Source organism: Octopus sinensis, linkage group LG19 (genome assembly GCF_006345805.1).
Source record: "Octopus sinensis linkage group LG19, ASM634580v1, whole genome shotgun sequence".
NCBI classification, from domain to species: Eukaryota; Metazoa; Mollusca; class Cephalopoda; order Octopoda; family Octopodidae; genus Octopus; species Octopus sinensis.
Genome location: NC_043015.1, coordinates 8,935,240 through 8,956,546, shown reverse-complemented (window position 1 = coordinate 8,956,546; position 21,307 = coordinate 8,935,240). Strand labels below are relative to the sequence as shown.

General features: G+C 33.9%; 1 protein-coding gene across 1 annotated transcript; it reads right to left on the bottom strand.

Moving 5' to 3' along the window:
- Positions 1-437: 437 nt before the first annotated feature.
- On the bottom strand, positions 438-923 carry LOC115222317. The gene has a single exon (XM_029792500.1). It carries the CDS (start codon positions 921-923, stop codon positions 438-440), a length of 486 nt encoding a protein of 161 aa, XP_029648360.1.
- Positions 924-21,307: the final 20,384 nt, after the last annotated feature.

Sequence of the window (21,307 nt, the reverse complement as noted above, 5' to 3'; positions counted from 1 at the left end):
TTTTACAAGCTGTTTTTATTAATGCAACGCTAGACATTGTAGAATCTTCCAAGAGAAACATTATGCATCTTGAATAATTAAGAATCACACCTTATGATACAGTTACTTCGAGAAACGTAGTACAGGGAGGTTACTCAATACTCTTTCTTGCAAGGGAGATCATTCAACTATCTACCGACACAGACCGCTACACCCCACCCAAGTAGATGTTACGTTATACACTAATGAAAATAACAAACATGTATACACCATAATATGTCAAAGTATAGAAACAATATCACAGTCCAAATGTAATAAATGTTTGTTAAATTCTCGTGCCAATGCACATCTCTACCGCTTTTGTTAGTCAGAGCTTGTGAAGTTGTGTGTAAAGGACGCATTTGTAATGCTGTGTTTGTCTTTGTGTTTTGTCTGCAGTGGGGTTGGAAATAGGTTTTTCAATGTGAGCCGTTTTTTAGTATAACAAGAGATAGAATGAATTTACGACCGTTAAGGTCTAAGATGGAAACTTTATTCGTACATGAAGTCTTTACCCCTACATGAAGCACCGAATACTGTGCTGTCAAAGGATGTTTAAGCGCATCGTTATGGACAAAAAAATGAGTCCAGGAAGAATATTCCTTAGGCAAATATGTTTTAATATCTTGTTTTCTGGTGTTCATATATGGTAACTTTGACTTATAATCACGCAAGCGTTCAACGAAATTTGTAGTGTCGACACCTTGCGTGTTTGCAGGAACAATCATATGATCAGGCAGCCTGAAGGAAGAACCATAATATAATTCTGCAGGAGAATATCCAATATCATATTTGATAGAAGAGCGGAGACCCAAGAGAACAATAGGGAGAAACTCAATCCATCGAAATGAATCAGCAGTAGCGCACGATGCAGCTTTAAGCTGTCGGGGAAATCTTTCGATCATACCGTTCGAAGCTAGGTGATAACTAGTGGACTGATGTGTTTACTTCCTAACGTCTGGTTTAGTTTCTGGAATAGCTTAGTTTCAAATTGACGTACGCGATCAGTTGTCATTTTTATATGTGTTCCGAAACGAGAGATCTTGTGATTAAAGATTATGCCACATTTAGAAGACATGTCACAACTGGGAAAAACTGGAGGTCGAAAAGAATTAGTTATGGTTGTTCCATATCATTGATATCAACGGATGGTTGATTCCACATTTCGTCCACGTTAATTTCTGCAGTTGAAAATAACGCGTTTACAGGTAAACGGGATAAAGAATCTGCAACAATGTTCTCAGAACCTAGAATATATCGTTTATCAGTCGGAGAAAGTTTATCTGGCTTGCAGTGTAAAGCGAATAATAACGGCTTATGATCCATAATTGTTGCGAAGTTTCTCCATTCAAAAATGCGTTGGAAGTGTATAACAGAGGGGTGAAAAGCTAACAGTTTACGACTGAACGCGTTATATTTAGTTTCAGCTGAATTTAACCGCTCAGAACAGAAAAACGTCGGAGGTTGCCATTCATCATGGTGGAATTGTTGAATGAGGTGTTGCAGTAATTTGTTGAGAGAGTATAAAGTTTCAGCACAATGAGGTATTAAACGTCGATAGAAATTTGCTAATCCAGAGCAGGAACTGGAATTTTCGGAGTTCGGCTTTTTAGTTTTCATGAGTTTTAAATGTGCAAGGTGAAATACATTTCTTAGCTGCAGAACCAAACTTATACTGATACCAGCAAAAAGGTTTTGATCTGGTGGGAGAACGGGAATTAGAATGACGATAGCGACGAGGGGAAGAACGTCTGTTGATATGCATGAGACGAACTTCTGCGACTAACTTATCTATAATTCTTTGCGTAGATTCACGAAATTTTTGAAATCAACGGTAACTATAGCGACTGGCAGTGCAGTGTTGATCTGTTCTGGAATGGATTTTGCATGCCCCAAAGTTTTATCTGCCGATGCTGCAAGTTGGTCGACTGTGTTAACCTCTGTCAAATGGGCGAGTATACATTGAACATACTGTACTAATCTGGAGAAAAAGAGTTGTTTAAGCAACTTACTTTCAGCAGGATTATCCTCTATGCGCTGCCGCATTTTTCTGCGCATTTCCGATAGTGTTCCGTCTCCTAAATACTCGTCGTTGAGAAGTTTTCCGCATTTCATTTTAGAAGAGAGCAAGGTTCGTCTTAAAATTTCATTTTTAACTGATGAATACTTTCCGTCTGCTGGTTGAGCTGCAATAATGTCTCGCAATTCTCCAGTTAATGATGCTGGTATAGTGCTATGTAGAATGCGCAGCTGCCCTTGATCTGAATTGTGTTTATTTGCAGATTAAAAGCTTCTAACTGGGCAATACAGCCCGCGATATCTCCTGTGAAAATAGGTAATACTTGATGATTTGTAGCAGATACCATCTTTGTTTGAGTTGAAGGTAATTCAGTCAAAGTAATTTGTGGCATTGAAAGTTAGTCACTAATTCATATATTGGGAATATATATTCAGCACAAGGTGTTGAGATGTGGATGCGTGTATATTATTACAAGAGCTAATATAGAGATCAAGAATAAATTCAAGAACTATACAGTTACTACATATAATATATATTTTATTTACAGCTCAATGATGATACATAATCAAAATATAGAATGTAGTTGAATGATACAATTTATGCAAGAAAGTTCAGAGATAGGTAATATAGAAATAACAGCTAAGAGGTGGTTTTCAGCCATGTGGCGTAGAAATAGACGGACAATACAATGACGTGAAGAGCTCTAAGTCTAATCGACTACGAAGCGAAGAGTAGGTTTTGCAGTCTGATTTTATTTAATGGAACGCTTGATTTTCTAGAAATTTCCAAGGGAAATGCTAAGCTTCTTGAATAATTAAGAATCACGTCTCGTGACAGAAATGCTTCGAGAAACTTATTAAAGGGAGGTTACTCTATAATCTTTCTTGTAAGGGAGGTCATTCAGCTATGTAGCTACATAGACCACTATATATATATATATATATATATATGTTTTTCTCTTTTACTTGTTTCAGTCATATGACTGCGACCATGCTGGAGCACCGCTTTTTCAGTCGAGCAAATCGACCCCAGGACTTATTCTTTGTAAGCCCAGTACTTACTCTATCGGACTTTTTTGCCGAACCGCTCAGTGACGGGGACGTAAACACACCAGCATTGGTTGTCAAGCAATGCTAGGGGCACAAACAGAAACACACAAACATGCACATATACATATATATGACAGGCCTCTTTCAGTTTCCGTCTACCAAATCCACTCACAAGGCTTTGGTCGGCCCGAGGCTATTGCAGAAGACACTTGCCCAAGATGCCACGCTGTGGGACTGAATCCGGAACCATGTGGTTGGTTAGCAAGCTTCTTACTACACAGCCACTCCTGCGCATATATATATATATATATATATATATATATATATATATATAGGCATATAAGAATTCGTTAGTGTGTATATATCTATGCATATCTCTGATATTCAGGTTATGCCTATGTTTGCAGTAAACGTTTATGCATTAATACATATATGATAATACACAAAGCTTGACGTGATGTTATTGAATAATTTGCGTAGATTACGTCAAGACAAGGTCATAGACATTGGATTCTTGGATGTTACAATTGTAACATATTTAATGACAAAGAATAACCACATATTCTGCATGTTACTTACTTGACAGTGTCTCAACGAAATTCCGATTCAGCAAAAAAACACAAATAAATAAATAAATAAAAAAACATTTACACTAGTCTTAAGATTCCAAATTATGCGGAATGTAACGTTCCATGTTTTAACATATCTTCCTTTTTATTACTCAAAGTATTAAGTACCAGGTGGACATGTTTTTGAAATAAGCTACCTTGCATCATATGCAAGAAAAATATGACAAAAATATCATTTAAATGAAGCAGTGCTTTATAAATGAAAAATTATTGAATGAAGTTCTTTTAAGAATGTCTGCGAACAAAGATGTTATAGCAAAAGGTTGACTTAATATTTAGATCAAATAAGCGCCATATTAAAGCTGACCTTTATAGAAAGTATAAATGTGTCATAACTGTAAATTCAAATTTTCAAGATTCCAAATCCCTGTAGATATCACAAGACTCTTGCGTAAGATGTCGGAAGATGACGGAAACACTTAAAATTTGTGGTCATGCCCAGAAAATATTAAAGATTCTCATCTCCACCTGTGGTTAAATATCAGTAGGATGGAAAATAATTCAATAACTGGAATATATTTCCATTAGCAGTGTCAACATACAAGCTCATATATACAGTCACCTACTGAAAATTCTATCGCATTTCATGAAGATCTATGGAATGGATTTAGCTTAAACTATGAAACATTTGAAACACATCTTCTCCATTGATACCATTTAGAATCGAAATAAACTCACGTATATGTTTTGGGGGGTTAATTCCTGAATCAGTTTAACATTCACTTACAAATATCATTTTAAATTTTATGAGATATTACATAAAAGACAATCTGAATTGAACAACAAGCATGTTCATACCAGTGGCAAATATCAATACACAGCTATTCTTGAATAACCTCGACATTCTCAAGCTATTTACACCACCACGTGAGAATTATGTGCACTAACCTGAGCAAACTTTATGATATAACGGACTTCATAGACTGATGATAACTTTATTTCTACATGTAGTAAATCATATATATTTCTCACCACATCAATATAGGAAACTTTAAGAAATTTTATAATTTTTCGTTCAAACTCGTGCTACTAGAACACCAAATATATTTCACTAAATCATTATACTAAAATAAAGCATTTGTTTTCGCACCTCATCAATCTCTTGTATTTGTGTACAACACTATATGACAAGAAATGTATAATGTTTATATTTCCCTCATACTGTGTTTCTGGTTAGCATTGGATATATTTCTTTTTCCATAGATGATGTTGTGTTGTATTTTGTCCTGTTAACAAATTTGTGCTGTATTTATGTCGATATTACGTTTTCGTTCTTCACTTGTTAGTACTGTTTGAAACGTGTAAACTTTTGCTCTTTCCATTGTACATTCGGTATTAGTAGTGATAAAGTATGCGAATGACTGAAAGTAAAGTTTCTATTCATGCTTTATTCTCTAATACATCTGACACCCTCTTTGATCTCTCGACGGGGGGAAGTTTTTTGGACTGGATGAAGAAATTGCGCCTCAGCAAGGTAGTGTGTCTGCGTGTATTTGCACTTTTCTAGGAGCGAGGAAATATTTGGGTGGTCAATTTTGGAAACTTGGAAATGTGATTCCATATGGTATTTTATTCTTGGTGGTTCTTTATTGTGGTGGTATTTCATTGTTATTATTTTCAAAGTGAAATGTGTTACTGAAGTCCTTGGCAGTGTTATGTTTGTTCTAGTTCTTGTGTTGCTAAGGTTTTTTCAAGGTGTTGCTTTTGTCTCTGATGCAGTTGCTGCTGGTCATCGGACATAATTATTATGATTGTATGCTATTCATATTCTTTTGTAGTGTCTCTGGCGTCGGTAAACGCCTGTGGGTGTTACATTTTGTTTGATATCTGCCACAAGCGACATACTTGAAAGTCTCTAAGCCACACATATATGTTCTACGACTATCTACTAGCAATAACATTACGCTGTTGGTATTTCAATTACTTTGGGAACACTCTTGAGTATTTATTCATCTTTCGATTGATTGCCCCATGATTGTACCCGATTAGTTTTCTTGATTGGTCTTGTTAAGCTCCAGGAGTGTTCCAACGTCCGTTGTTGGGCAAGGCGGACTACCAGGTAGCAAACAGAAAATTCTGGTATTACATCCACTGGGCTCAATTTCATATATTTTTTACTCATATATATTCTTCCTAGATTGATGTCTCTTAGAATTAGTGCTCTGGAATACGTCCTCGATTAACATTCAGAGACAGTCTGCTATGGATTCTAACAAATCTGCTACGCATCTATAACTGTTTCTATTTATTCACGAACGAGGCACTCCTTCCTGTCTGCCTTGTTTACTGTGCCTTGTTCTTGTGGCCTCCTCAGTCGCCCAAACAGTTGTAAGTTGTCCAGCATCAAATTGCTGTTTTCTAATGTTAGCAAATAAAAGTTACATAATGTCGGTATCCATAAGCTCGTTTCATTTTCATTCATCCAAGGGAATGATTGTTCTTGTCTGCATTCGAATTAATCTCTGACCAGACGTGCTTAGGAATCTCACTATCTCTCTCAGTACAGGGAAACAGTCTAAGTTACCTGTCCACTTGCGACTGATTTTGTATACTGTCTTGAAGATGCTAGAACTGCAGTAGAAATAGTGGCCGTGTCTGCTGGTAACACACACCCCTTACGGTATGTAGTCACTACAACGTTTTCCCATTCTTTATTGGTTGATACGTTGTTTTGTTGATGACGTAGCAGGAAGTGAAAACTTCGGACATGGCGAGAGGAAAGCGGAAATATTTAGAGACAGGTTTCCTTTACTCTGAAACAAACTACCTGCTCCTTTAGGAGACTGTTAAATATAACTTTACAAAGCGAGGTCTCGGAAGCCAACTTTTCAAATTTTAGCGCCAGATTGGTACGAAGCAGTAGTGCACTGAAGCCCGTCTTCAATCCGTTACTGAGCAAAAGAAGAAAGTCTACAAGCAAAAGAGCAAATATCTTGAACACGCGTAACAAGGACAAGGAAAACTCTAGAAATACAGCAAATGCATTTTACAATAAGATTAGGTACAACAACAAAGCAACAAGAGCAGTAAAGGTAATCTCACAATCTGCAAAGACGGCAACAGCAATAAAGATTAAATGACACGTACAGTTTTTATTCGAGACTTCCAAACTACTACGTAAAAATATATTATAATAATAGGTTAAGATCTCCCACCAAATGAAATAAAATAAATAATGAAACGGACAGAGACAGACAAATACATTAATCCGAATTACTTTATGAGAGATATGAACCTTCCAACATACGAACCGCGTAAGTGATAATATTTCAATTTCCAGCGTATATGTAATAACTAATATCTATGTTGTAAATTTACTTAATTCCAACAGAAATCTTGCATTTTGTAGACAGCTTACAAATTGTGTTGGGGATAATGTGTGTGTATTTCTGCGTGTGTATATACGTGTTTATGGTAGTGTGTATACAGAAAGAAGGAAGGAAAGGGAGAGAGTGTGAGAATATGAGAGTATAAGCAAGTTAGAATCATCCAATGGGGATACATAATGTACGAAATTAGAATATGCTGAATAAAATTTTTATTCTGAACAGAAATTGAATCACAGGAGATACGCGAAATATATATCTAAATTGGGAAAATAAAATATAATAGTCCAGCGGTGCATATATGCATTGAATTGTGCTATGGTATTTGAAAATTAAATACGACAATATTTTGTCGCATTCAATTTGTATAGAACACAATAAAAAAAGGAAATATATAGAATAATAAAATACACCGTTATAGCAGTCATTTTGCCTGAAATATTACACCGCCATCCGAAAGCAGCGTTGTGGTATGTGATTTTGCAGTGTCCTTGTAGATAGTGAAAGTCAAGTTGGACAAGTTTTAAATGTTTTGTATCATATCTTCTTATAATGAAGCTATTCGCAGGTAAGGGGAAAAAAGAGTAATAAACATAAAATTTAGAAGAAAAATAAATACCCAGAATTCTTATACAGATTGTGAAATTGATTCAATTTCTGATGCATATGTATCTGAAAACCACGTTGTTATTTCTCTGGAAAGTTTCCACAAGTTTGAATTTCGAAATGAAATCAGCAAAGCTATTTACAATGAAGAATTAAAATGCTTCTAGGTAGCTTTACTTTCTGGATGACATTTTCTTCAATTATTCACATTGCTATAACTAGTCTAGACGCCGAGTCTCACATCTGAAATTGTGGACGGGTGATATATTTATGTTTCAAGACGAGGGCATAAGAAGTGTTACCGTGACTGAAACAATCTCCAATACAAGTTTAAAACAAAAGAATTTTATAGTAGAACAGAGTTAAATAAAAATATACAGAACATAAATTTGGAGAACATTGTTATAATGCTGCCGAATTTGTGACCTCGATTGAATATGAACAATGTCAGTATAAAGGCGTAATTAAATACAAATAGAATTATCCATACTTCTAGAGATGAGACATTTCTAACAAAATCTTTTGCATATATACTTTATGCTTGACAGTATGTCAATTAAGATTACAATCAAGCCTACATAAAAAAAAGTTTTCGCATCCAACATTTTAAATTAGATATTAGAGTGGGGAACTAATGTACGCTTGTGTGTGTATACGTATACACATACACGCACGAATAGATACAAACACACACGTGTATATATGTGTATATGAGGATAGATAGAGGCATTCACTGAGAGAGAAAATAATGCAAGGATGAATACATAATTATATAGAAATATTCAGCTATTACATATATACATACACACACACACAACGCTCCACCACACAAACACACACACACACACACATATATATATATATGTATATATATATATATATATATATATATATATATATATATATATATTATATATATATATATATATATATATATATATTATATAAAAGGGCTTAGTAAAATAAATTACTTTGCCGCATACTGAACTCATTAGAAATAGCAGCTAAAAAAAAACTTTTTTAAAACTATTTCTAATACTTAAAGAAAACCTCTCTCATATAGTGTTTGCTCAATTCAACTCACGAAAGTATGGGGGTAGAGACATTAAAAAATCAAATGCAAAGGTTATTTGAGAACGTACGTTTCAAGATTAGTCAAACTCGACATTTCTATCATCAGCTCAGAACTCCCTGGTTTGGATTTCAAAACACTGAAAGTGGGAGCATACCCTTTCGGCTTCCTATTGTTTCTGAAGATCTGCTCGAAACTAACAGTGCCAACAAACTCAAAAATGCAAGCGAAGAATTTCTGCTCTCCCCTTTCCACCAGCGTGGGTTAAAATCAGTAAACACTATGCTTTTTTCGGTAAAATCCGAGGCATTATATAGAGAGAGATGAATCATAATTTCAACAATTGAGGGTAAAATTAATTAATTAATCAATTTCACCAAGTATTCAGTATGCAAAGGGACCATTTAAGGCGAATTCAAATTATTACATTATATAAAAGGGCTTAGTAAAATAAATTACTTTGCCGCATACTGAACTCATTAGAAATAGCAGCTAAAAAAAAAACTTTTTTAAAACTATTTCTAATACTTAAAGAAAACCTCTCTCATATAGTGTTTGCTCAATTCAACTCACGAAAGTATGGGGGTAGAGACATTAAAAAATCAAATGCAAAGGTTATTTGAGAACGTACGTTTCAAGATTAGTCAAACTCGACATTTCTATCATCAGCTCAGAATGCGAAGAAGCGAAGAAGGGGAGAGCAGAAATTCTTCGCTTGCATTTTTGAGTTTGTTGGCACTGTTAGTTTCGAGCAGATCTTCAGAAGCGATAAGAAGCCGAAAGGGTATTCTCCCACTTTCAGTGTTTTCAAATCCAAACCAGGGAGTTCTGAGCTACTGATAGAAATGTCGAGTTTGACTAATCTTGAAACGTACGTTCTCAAATAACCTTTGCATTTGATTTTTTAATGTCTCTACCCCCATACTTTCGTGAGTTGAATTGAGCAAACACTATATGAGAGAGGTTTTCTTTAAGTATTAGAAATAGTTTTAAAAAAGTTTTTTTTTTAGCTGCTATTTCTAATGAGTTCAGTATGCGGCAAAGTAATTTATTTTACTAAGCCCTTTTATATAATGTAATAATTTGAATTCGCCTTAAATGGTCCCTTTGCATACTGAATACTTGGTGAAATTGATTAATTAATTAATTTTACCCTCAATTGTTGAAATATATATATATATATATATATATATATATATATATATATATATAAAGAGAGACAGATGGAAAGACAGTCAGAGATTGATAGATAGAAGTATCGATACAAATTGCGAGGTATATAGATAGATAGAATGATAGAGAAAGGGGGAGGACGAGTGAGAGTAAGCAAGGGAATGAGAGGTAAGAGAGAGAAAGAAAGAGAGAGAGAGAGAGAGATATGCACTTTGAGATCTCATTCTCATGAAAATCCTGACGCTAATGTTTTATCCGCTCTATCACTTTCAGCATAGAATGGGAATTATTCCATACGACTCGAACTGAACAACGAATGTTTTTTTCGTGAATATATATAAATAATTTCCAAATACCATTTCCAGTCATTTTAAATAAGCATGTCATGATATACATACCATTGTAACTATACATGGTGAATTAATATTTTCATTCATTTCTTCAGTTATTTCCATTACTGATTCGTCCGCCGCAGTGCCGTGTATATAAAGAAGGAATGCACATTTAAATGTTATTCTCACTGGAAATAATACAGAAAATAAACGACAACAACAACTATATAATAATGTTCAAGGAGGTTTTAAAGCATGCGGTTTAAGGAAACCATGTTTCTTCAAGTGTAATGCCTGAGGAAGACTGCTGCATCTTAAATTCTACACATTGACAAATGTGTTCAGCTATGAGTCAGGAAAATATTTTCCCTTGATCATTACATATATTGCATTAATTATTTTGAATCTACTTTGATATGCAGCATACAAACGTAACATTTCAACGTCTTTTAGCGCGGCACTTCAATTATTAAAACATGCTTATAGTACATTTCAAAGTAAACGATTTTGTGCCTATTGCAACCGACGTAAACTTATACATATTCGAAAGAAATACGTTAGTGCACAAAATAATCTTTACAAATATATTTATACAAAACATCCCTGTAAACAAACATGTGGAGATAAAATGACATAAATAATGAACCGATGGGCCTATTAAAATTCCTGATAATCTATTTGATATTACAGAATGGATAACTGCGAGCATACTTCAGATTTCCAAATAGATTTCCTTCAAAGACCATAACGCAGGTCAACCACTTTACTAGGATTCGCATATTTAATTTAGGTGCTGAATTAATAGAGATTCCTTAAACTTACTACTCTGTCGATAATTTGTATATGCCACAGTTTATATTACAGCAAACAAAACAGATCATCCAACCAATAATACACACAAAGGAATACTGGTTATTTTACTGTGTGGCGTAGGAAAATATTATACGCAAATATGTATCATATGAGTTATCAATAATGTTCTGTTTAATACACATTGTACTCTATGCAGCTTACACAACAATTTCTAATATAACAACACGATTTTGCCTGCACACATTTAAGAATATTTTTATTAGTCGATGAATTTCTGGATAAATAACCAGAGTGAGGTAATGCTTTTTCTGTTTGCACCATTGTTTATTGCACCATTGTTTACATGAAATATATATATTTTATGCTTTGATGTTTTTACTATAATATTCAATTTTTCCATAAATGAACCACGGTTTAAAGTATCAAATGAGAAGCAGAAGACAATAGAGAGTTTAAATACTCTTTTACTGTGTACATATATGCATAATATACTGTATCTTAGATTGAAATTTGATAGAAATAAATACAAGTTCATAAGCTACGTATTCTAAGTATATGGAAGATGTAAAAGTACAGTGAAGTGAATATATAAAAGACACGAGGATTTCATTCTCTACACAATAGAATATGATATCCACAAATTAAAGGCGAAGATAGGACAATGGAATAGGGAAATAGTATGATAACAAAATCAATTACACACACAAAAAAAAAAAGAAACTTGAAAATGGGAGCGGAAATTAGAAGATGAATGCTAGATTACCGTAAGTGCAAAAGTAAAACAGAGAGAAACATACAAAAGAGATCGAGAAATAGAGGAAGGGGAATGTAAATGGTAAAAAGGAAAATAGAAGAGTAAAAAAATTTAGCCACCAGACTATAGTTTTGAAAGGAGTCGTGTCAAAAAATGATAAAATTGTAGCAAAAGGGAAAGTACAAAACAAATTCAGAATAATGAAAAAGTGAGAAATACTGCAGTCAAGAACATCAAAGAGCAACGTGGTTAAAAAGGCATGGGAATTAAAAGAACGAAAAATCTAAGAGGATAAAGAGAGACCAATGTAGGAAATTAAAAATATGAATACGAATGTTGGGAATAAGATAACAGAATAAAGACGCGTGGATCAGGAAATCGATAAAAGAGAGAAGGTAATACAGCAGTGTTTCCTGAACCAAGAAGATACGCAAGAACCTAATATCTGGTCCTTTAATTTGAAAGTGATAAAATATATTACAGTTGTACCTCTTCTCAGATAATATATTGCATTAAGTAGTGCAGAAAGCACTTACACTTATCTCATTATCGTTTTTACTCCGTTGATCAATCTGTCCCTCTTCGCTATATATATATATATATATATAATATATATATATATATATATATATATATTCATACATACATAAATACATACATACATACATATGCATATATGTATACATACATTTTTTCATAGATACATTACGTTCATTTACGAGAAACGTTTTGAATATACGTACAAAAGATCTCATTGTATTATGGCACCTACATCCTAATGATACCAGTTTTCGGGAGTCGCAGCAAGCTGTGCCAATATAATGTAAGATAAATATAGTAATTATAATAATAATAATCATTGGATGGAAATTATAAATATGCATAAATTCATCTGAAGATTATTATTATCATTACTATTACTATAGATATATGCATACATATAAGTGTGTGTATGCATGTGAGGATTCATAGCTTAGAGGACAGAATGTTGAACTCACGGTCGTGAGATTGTGGTTTCAGTTCCTAGATTTTTGTGGTGCGTTGTATTCTTGACCAGAAGACTTTATCTCACCTCGACACCTGACACGTGGTACACCGGGTACCTATTCAGACAACGTAGATTACATGGAATGGTTGAACACAATGTGCATCTAAAACACTGTTTTCACAAAAGGAAGTCATTTGTGCAGGTTGTTACGCAAAACTTCACCGCTTATACTGCGTCTTCAACAGGGTTTTTCCCGCCTGCTACTTGATAAATTCTTACATAGATATTATCTTTATATGTTATTATATATATATATATATATATATATATATATATATATATTGGGGAGAAGTCTCTAAAAAACAAACGATGAGATTGGTGGTGTAGACAACAAACAGATGTATTAATATAACGCCCGGGATGTGAAAAAGTCTTTAACGTTTCGAGCGTACGCTCTTTCTCAAAAAGGAACACAGAAAGAAACAAGGAGACAAAATAAAGTATGAGTAATGGCTAGCGATATAAACGATTCTGGAAATGAACGGGAAAAATATTTATTATATACATGTAATGTGAACGATATGATGGCTGTGGCATAAACTACTCAATCACAGTTTCACAGTTTTGTTACGTTTTCAACGATGTTTGCTCAATAATTATGAGGAAAAGTAAAGAACTGCAAATAAATTCCACGTTGCACATCGTTAAACATTTTTACTTCCTTGATATGAGCTGGAAGAATTGTTAGCACGTCGGCCAAAATGCTTACCAGCATTTTGTCTGTTATAAACGTCTGTTTTAAGATTTCGCCGATATTGACTTTTCTTGATATTCTTCCATGGTGGATGAAATAAGCAGTAGTCTTGAGCTGGTGCCGAAGTAATCGGCTTATCCCCCGATATCCGAAGTTGCTGGATGTGTGCCAAAATTTGGAACCAGTAGTACCGGCTTGGGTGATGGAGAGATTGATAAATATTTGAAAGTAACGGGTATATATTAGAAGTTAAGTTTTTGCATATTAAAAATAGAGAAGAAAGTTCCGGATATAGAACTTGGTTCGGCGTAACGTTGATTTGAAGACAGTGGTTATTTGCATTATAATGCAGCGATAAAATTGAAGAAGTGAAAATATATTATATATAAACTGAAACAAATTTCGTGATTTGAAATAAAATTTATAAAATATGCCTGAATTCTTAGAAATATAATATAGTAGGTGAAAATCGAATTTATAGAGTGAATGAAAAAAGATAGTTTACACTAGAACTGAAATAGCAATGGAAAAAGAAAAGCAAAAAAAAAACTAAATAGAGCGACATCCTTGAAAGAGCAAATATAGCAAGAACCGATAGAGAGAAAAGTAAATGTTTAAAGATAAAATCGGAATTGTTCGACAAAAAAAGGAAGATATGGAAGATAGAAAGAATAAACATATATAAAAAAATGAAGGTAATCTTAAAATAAAACCACGTGATGGCATATATATATATATATATATATATATATATATATATATATATATATAATATATATATATATATGGAAATGTATATATGTAGTGTGTGCGTGTATGTGTGCGCCTATGCGCCAGTGTATGTACACGATATATCGATTATTCATATAGGTTTCGGTCTCCATCGAATACTTCTTGGCACATAGTGTACAAAACGTAAATTATCTTTCAAGTTTGATACAAAAGTAGATTAATAGAAACAGAAGAAATGCTACATACTAGTAGTTCTATGCTATTTAAATGATTCCTTAACGAATCGAAAGGAAAAGTTTAACTTAAAGGTACTACTATACGATACTCACATTTCAATAATACGAAAAGAATGAAGGAGGTTTGTGAATGTATTCCATGAATGTCTTTAGTAGTTGTGGAAAGAACCCGCTAAAAGTAACTATATCTGTGGGTTTATTTGTAACACAATGTATAGCATATCTTCATAAATATCTTTTACATTTGACTTAATGACGCACAAATTAACGAGGCATATACGAACGTACGTTGTCATGCAAGAAATGAATAAATGCAATTAAAATCTGTGACCCTGTGTATGTTATGTCATTATTTGTTGCACACTAAATGTGAACAAACATTTTATCTAATTCGTAAGTGATGATATGTTTTGGTTATTACACGTTTTCTGAGGTGGTAACTTGCAGCAGCAAAGGAAGATATTACGTCTTAGGCTTATCAAAGAGAGGCATGAAAGCATCAGGCTACTTGCCTACAGGAGTTAAATTGAAATTGATATAGGACATATTTTGCATCGTAATATATTTACAGATTTCACACATGATGCTATAATTACTTTACGTTTCGTAATAATTATCCAACCATAATTAGTTAAACGATATTATCTTAGAATGCTTAATGCCAAATTAGTATAATACTACAAGGTCATATCTTAACTAACTGCTGAAATATATTTACGGTCTCTCTAAGTAGACATAATAAATCAGAAAATACAGTATATTTTGAAAGTTTTAATTATCATTTCAGAGGATGCGATGTTTAAAAGATTAGTTTTCATTTTTATATTTGATAACATTTTTATACTGTAAGGTTTAAACTACAATAGTTATGAAAAACATACCAGTACCTATTTCTTTACTACCCACATGGGGCTAAACATAGATCGGACAGACAAGGGCGGACAGACGGATTAAGTCGAGTATATAGACGCCAGTGCGTAACTGGTACTTAATTTATCGACCCCGAAAGAATGAAAGGCAAAGTCGACTTCGGCGAAATTTGAACTCAGAACGTAGCGGCAGACAAAATACATATGTCTTTACAACCCACAAGGGGCTAAACACAGAGAGGACAAACAAGGACAGACAAACGGATTAAGTCGACTACACCGACCCCATTGCGTAAATGGTACTTAATTTATCGACCCCCGAAAGAATGAAAGGCAAAGTCGATCCCGGATGAATTTGAACTCAGAACGTAACGGCAGACGAAATAAGGCTACGCATTTCGCCAGACGTGCTAACGTTTGTGCCAGCTCGCCGCCTTAGAATAGTTAATAATTATTAACTAATCGTTCGTTTAGAATCTTAATAAAAATAGAAATAAAATATTTAATAATATTCCGACTCCATAACGTACGAATGAAGTAACAACGCAATGAAACAGTACCTTCTAGAAATACGTATTCCAATATTAAATTAATGATATTTCTAATCACGAGAATTCTTCACATCTTAATAGAGAGACCAATACCCTATTAAATAAGAATGCAAAAAATGGAAAGAATATGGCTGTCAAGAAGTGCCTTTGTGTGGTGATCAATAGAAATATCAATAACATCTTGCTAATAATGGACTGCGTATCACCAGATACTAATAATGAAATCTGCTCCATGCTTTGGATAATCATACAACCCACTTAATATATTTGGCATTCTGAATCAGATTTAAGATACTCTCACCGAAATACACGAATGCTATTTTGATTCCAGTACCTTACGTTTGACAGCAACCGTTTCTCTATATTGTGGACGATGAAATTCAACGTTAGCTAGGCTTGAATGGAAACAGTGATCCTTTATATATTTCAAGAAAGTTAGTATTACAGCTACATTCATTATCAGTTCTATCTAATTCTAGAAGTGCTCAACGCTCTTACTTCTCGAGCGGAGTCAATTGGCTTTTACTGAAGGCAACCTCAGTATATAGCCGAATTCTCCTCTTATCTAACAAGGGACGTGTAACTTGAAACTATATTTCAATAATGCACTTTTTTAGTGACGTTCTCCACAAAGACTGTCACAACATCAAATGCAATTGTGCTTGATGTAGAAAGCAGAAGGAATTTTGAAAAATGAAAAACGATAGAAAATCAAATTGTGGAGTTTGTTTCTATATTTTTGTTTTATTGATTTCAGATGAATAAATAGTAGAATAGCGCTAAAACCAGGGAATAGAACCATTACTACTGACATTTGAATGTCAATTTCTTTTCTCCCGATGTCATTCTGTGGTTAAACAAATCAGTAGATTTCATTTGCAAATATTTATCTGTCTATCGATATTAAGACTAATGCTGTTATAGTGTGGAATGCCCCTGTATATATTGATGTTACAGAGTTTCAAACAACAGTAATTTGAAGCGATTTTGTCACAATTCAAATGAGAACAAGTGCAACTTTATTCGAAGACATACTGTGTTATGGATTTTGTCTTGCATACATCTGCTAAAGATGAACTGCTGTATTCGTATATTATGTCAACAATATTTACCAACCATAATGCAGCATGCAGAACAGTTTGAAATTGAATTTGCGTTCATAACTCCGGGAATGATAAAATAAGTACCGGTTAAGCCCCGGAGTTGATATAATCGACTTCACGCTTCCTTTGATATTGCTGGACGTGTACCAACCCCAAACCAATGTTTATCGGCTGTAAATTAATTAATGCGATAAATATATTACTGGATTACTCTTTTCTATATTGCTGAAGCTTTTCGGTAATATATTAACTGCAAAGATATCCATCAAATCAAGCTGTATCTGACGACCACAAGCCTCCTAGACTTCCACCAGGCAATGTGGTTTTTCCGTCGAGATCGTTAAGAAGAATGCGTAAGGGAAGTTCATTTGCGCAGAGCTGGCACACAAACCAATGCAATCACTTCTTCAATTTATCCTCCAAAAGTCTATTGGTGTCTTCTTTTGGTTCAGTATTGACTGCAGTGTCATCGCAACCTAGAGCTATCATGTGATTGGTTACTATCTCATTGGTTTCCAAAAAAAACTCAACGAATTATCGGAAATGGCTTTTGTAAAACCCGTTTAAACAGCTAATTGCCCAAGATAGTGTGACTCATGTTCTTCCATCATTGAAATGCGCTCTTCTTGTAATTTTTCTTGCGAAATATTTTTCTCATTTCTTCACTTATGAGGGTTGTGTCCCTGCTTCCATCAAGATACACGGCAGACAATGGCCGTTGTCACCTACCTTCCTGCTGCTGGGATTTACGTTTTCTCGGTAATTTCCGGCTTACCTTCGATCTGTCTATAATGAAAAAACATTCACCAGATGTATTTGCCGTTAAGACACTGATGACCAAATATGTATGACGAGCAGAAGCACGGTCGGACACAGCAATGAGGCCACAAGCAGAAGCTAATATTGGGAATTTCATTCGTTTTACTGGTGTTTTTGAACTTACGTTTTTGCTGACATCTTTCCCTTTCATGGATGATGGGATTGGAAAATCTTCACCTACGCCCGCTGATTTATTTCCAGATTCATTGCTTAATGGAAACGCTATCCATTCAGAATCCTTTACTGACGTAGAAGAACGACTGTGATTTAGCCGATTCTTTCTAATCAATTTCTGAACGTTCTGCTGAGATACTGCTTGATCTATTCCCCCAATGATCGTTTTCCTATTTATCCGTTGATGCTGTAAAGAAATATTGTTTTATCTGTGTTTTTTTAATCTTTGTCTCTACTAAAACTTCAGTTTTTAAAGGAGATGCACTTGCAACGGGAAATGTCAAAAACGTCTATTGTTGCATTGTTTTAAAGCACAATTATTTTCACAATTTCTTTAATTGAAGCATCTTTCTTAACTACATTCTTTTATTTTACTCTTTCAAAGGAAACACATTCTTGTACGTCCCTGTAACTTGGCAAAACTTGCTCTGTAACATCACACGGAGTACCAGATACTGAGCATGCAATATCATGACGTGTTAATGGGTTACGAGACATCACCAAGTATAAACAACATTGAATTTAACACGATCATTTTATTTCTATACAATGTCCTAATGTCAAGCTACAAAGTAGAAGACTTCATACACATACGACGTACCTTCATATGTAGCAACCATTGCAGCGGTACTGGGTAGAAATTCACACATCCATTCTCTTTAAAGTCAATGTGGAACTTAGTCAATTTTATTCAAACTTAATATGTCACCTCTAAAGACACTATAATTTCCTTTTCTGCATTCTAATATGTGGAAATATATATATGTTGCGAATTATTATCCAAGAAAGACACATTTTGACCAAAAATAGCGATTCTAACATTTTAATTGCGTTGCGGAGCCTGCAAAAATAATTAACCGCAAAGTTCTTTATATACCTTTATTTTAAACCTATTTTGCAGCGGAATATCGATTCTTGGTCGCCAATTTCGAAAGTTATATTCTTTGCTCCACCCTACTGTACAAATATAGCTAGGATACATTTGTATCCTAGCTATATCATCTATATAATATAAGTGGTTTTCGGGAATATCTTCACGAATATTTCCTTTTATTATAGACGGATATTTAACATCGCATACATATCCATCTGATATATACATAAACTGACCGACTTATCTTTATTCGAGATTCTAGAAAAAATAGAAACGGAGTGTGTTCGTGAATTCTCATTAGTGAATGACACTAAATACAAACAGGATGAGGTGGCACGAAATTGGCAAGTGGATGAATATTATGCCAAAGTAGTTTCGAAGAATTAGCGGAAGAAAGAAAAGTAAAGCATGCGATTTGAAACTGAGTAACAGCAGAGCATGTAGTTTACAACAACCGTTACAAATATGTTCACTAGCTGAGAAGAAAAAAAATAATGAAAATGATCAAGCGTCTAGGAATATAATGTAATTTGCATATCTATATTACAATGTATTATTGCTATTTGATGATGAGATATACACCAATAAAGCAAGTAATAAAGAATCAGTACAATACACCAATAAAGCAAGTCATGTATTTTTCTTTTAGTTTTCTATTCGTATATGTTTATGTGTCTCTGTACTCATACGCACATGCCCACACATATGTATGAATACATATATCCGTATATATATATATATATATATATATATATATATATATATATATATACACACATACATACATAAATATATATATATATATATATATATATATACATACATACATACATATATATATATATATATATAAAACGTATATATTATATATATATACGTTATATATATATATACATATATATTTATGTATGTATGTGTATATATATATATATATATATGTGTGTGCGTGTGTGGAGATAGAGAGAGAAAGAGAGAGGGAAAGAGAAAAAAGAGAAAGGTAAAGAGATGGAAATGAATAGTTTTAATATATATTATTCTTCCCGTGCTTTCTGGAAATATCCACGATTTTGTTTGCCTGGTGTCATCAGGTGTGCGCAAAAGGCTGAATCATTTACACGGAAACATGACAAGTATAGTTACTCAGTCGCTATGGTGTTTCCAGTATTCAAAACATGATATTTATGTTTACTTATTTTGGTTATTTTATTATTGCCTGAATACCATTACTAATCTTCTTACCTGGAACTGCAATTCGGTGCATACTTGATACTAACGGACTAATGATAAAAACATATATCTACACAATTTCTAAAGCTCTTTATTTTACAGGAAAACCAATGTAAAACATACTCATTCACGCTGTTCATATTTGCACGGAATATATGTAAATATACATCGAATTTGGAACTCAAGCAGGTGCTAAGATTACAATGATGAAAGGTGAATATGTACAAATATATAGATTAAATGTATACGGTTAGAACATAGCGGTTTATTAGCGCAATGCTCTATTTTAGAATTATACTTTAGGGCATTTATCTTTAAAGAAAAATCCACGAAGGAAAGCTAAATTATACGTAGAAATAAAAGCTTAAACACACACCCACACAGATACAGAATCTTTCACACACTATGTTCACAATCAAACGCACACTGTCACACTTGAACAAATATCCCAGTATGTGTATATCTTTAAGATTGAGAGTACATATGTGCATTTGTATGTATATGGGTATATGTGCGTTAAACAGTGTACGTATGTGTCTTCTGTGTGCCTGTATAAATGCACCAAGCATATAAACTATGTATGTGACTAATAATGCTTAGAATATCAGAGCTGCTTGAAATCTAAAATATAAACTTAATTCACTTCTGCTACACAATAGGACGCCAGCAAAGAGACTTTAGGTCTGAGACCAGTGACTCGATACATTCCTAAGTGAATTGCGTGCATGTTACTGAAGAGTTGAAAGACAGTTTAATATAGACAGCGACATATCTTGTTTATCTCTAGCTAGTTATTGTGCCTCGTCTGAGACATTGAATGATTTTCAACACTCGGCACCAAGAAAGGATGTTTCAAAGCGCATAAACAATGCACATACGCTATGCATGTGGCACTGATAATGTTAAGGGTTGCGGCCACTTCTAATGAAAAATTTAATTGTGCTCCACCTTTGCTACGCCATAGCCCATCAGCAAGTAGACTTATTTGCATATATAAACTATATATGATAGTTGTCCACTTGGGACAGAGACTAATAGAGTTCATTTCCTATGCAAAATACTAGCAATTCCTGAGCATTATACCACCAGTGAGTTTCACACCTCGGTTTGCATGTGCCACATTAAAGCTCACCGCAGCGACCTACCACTAGGCTAGGCATCAGATAGATTGTGGATCCAAAAAAGGTT

Bases quoted from the DNA above. Each gene is read 5' to 3' on its own strand.
- LOC115222317 (XM_029792500.1), bottom strand. From the start codon at position 923: ATGATCGAAAGATTTCCCCGACAGCTTAAAGCTGCATCGTGCGCTACT.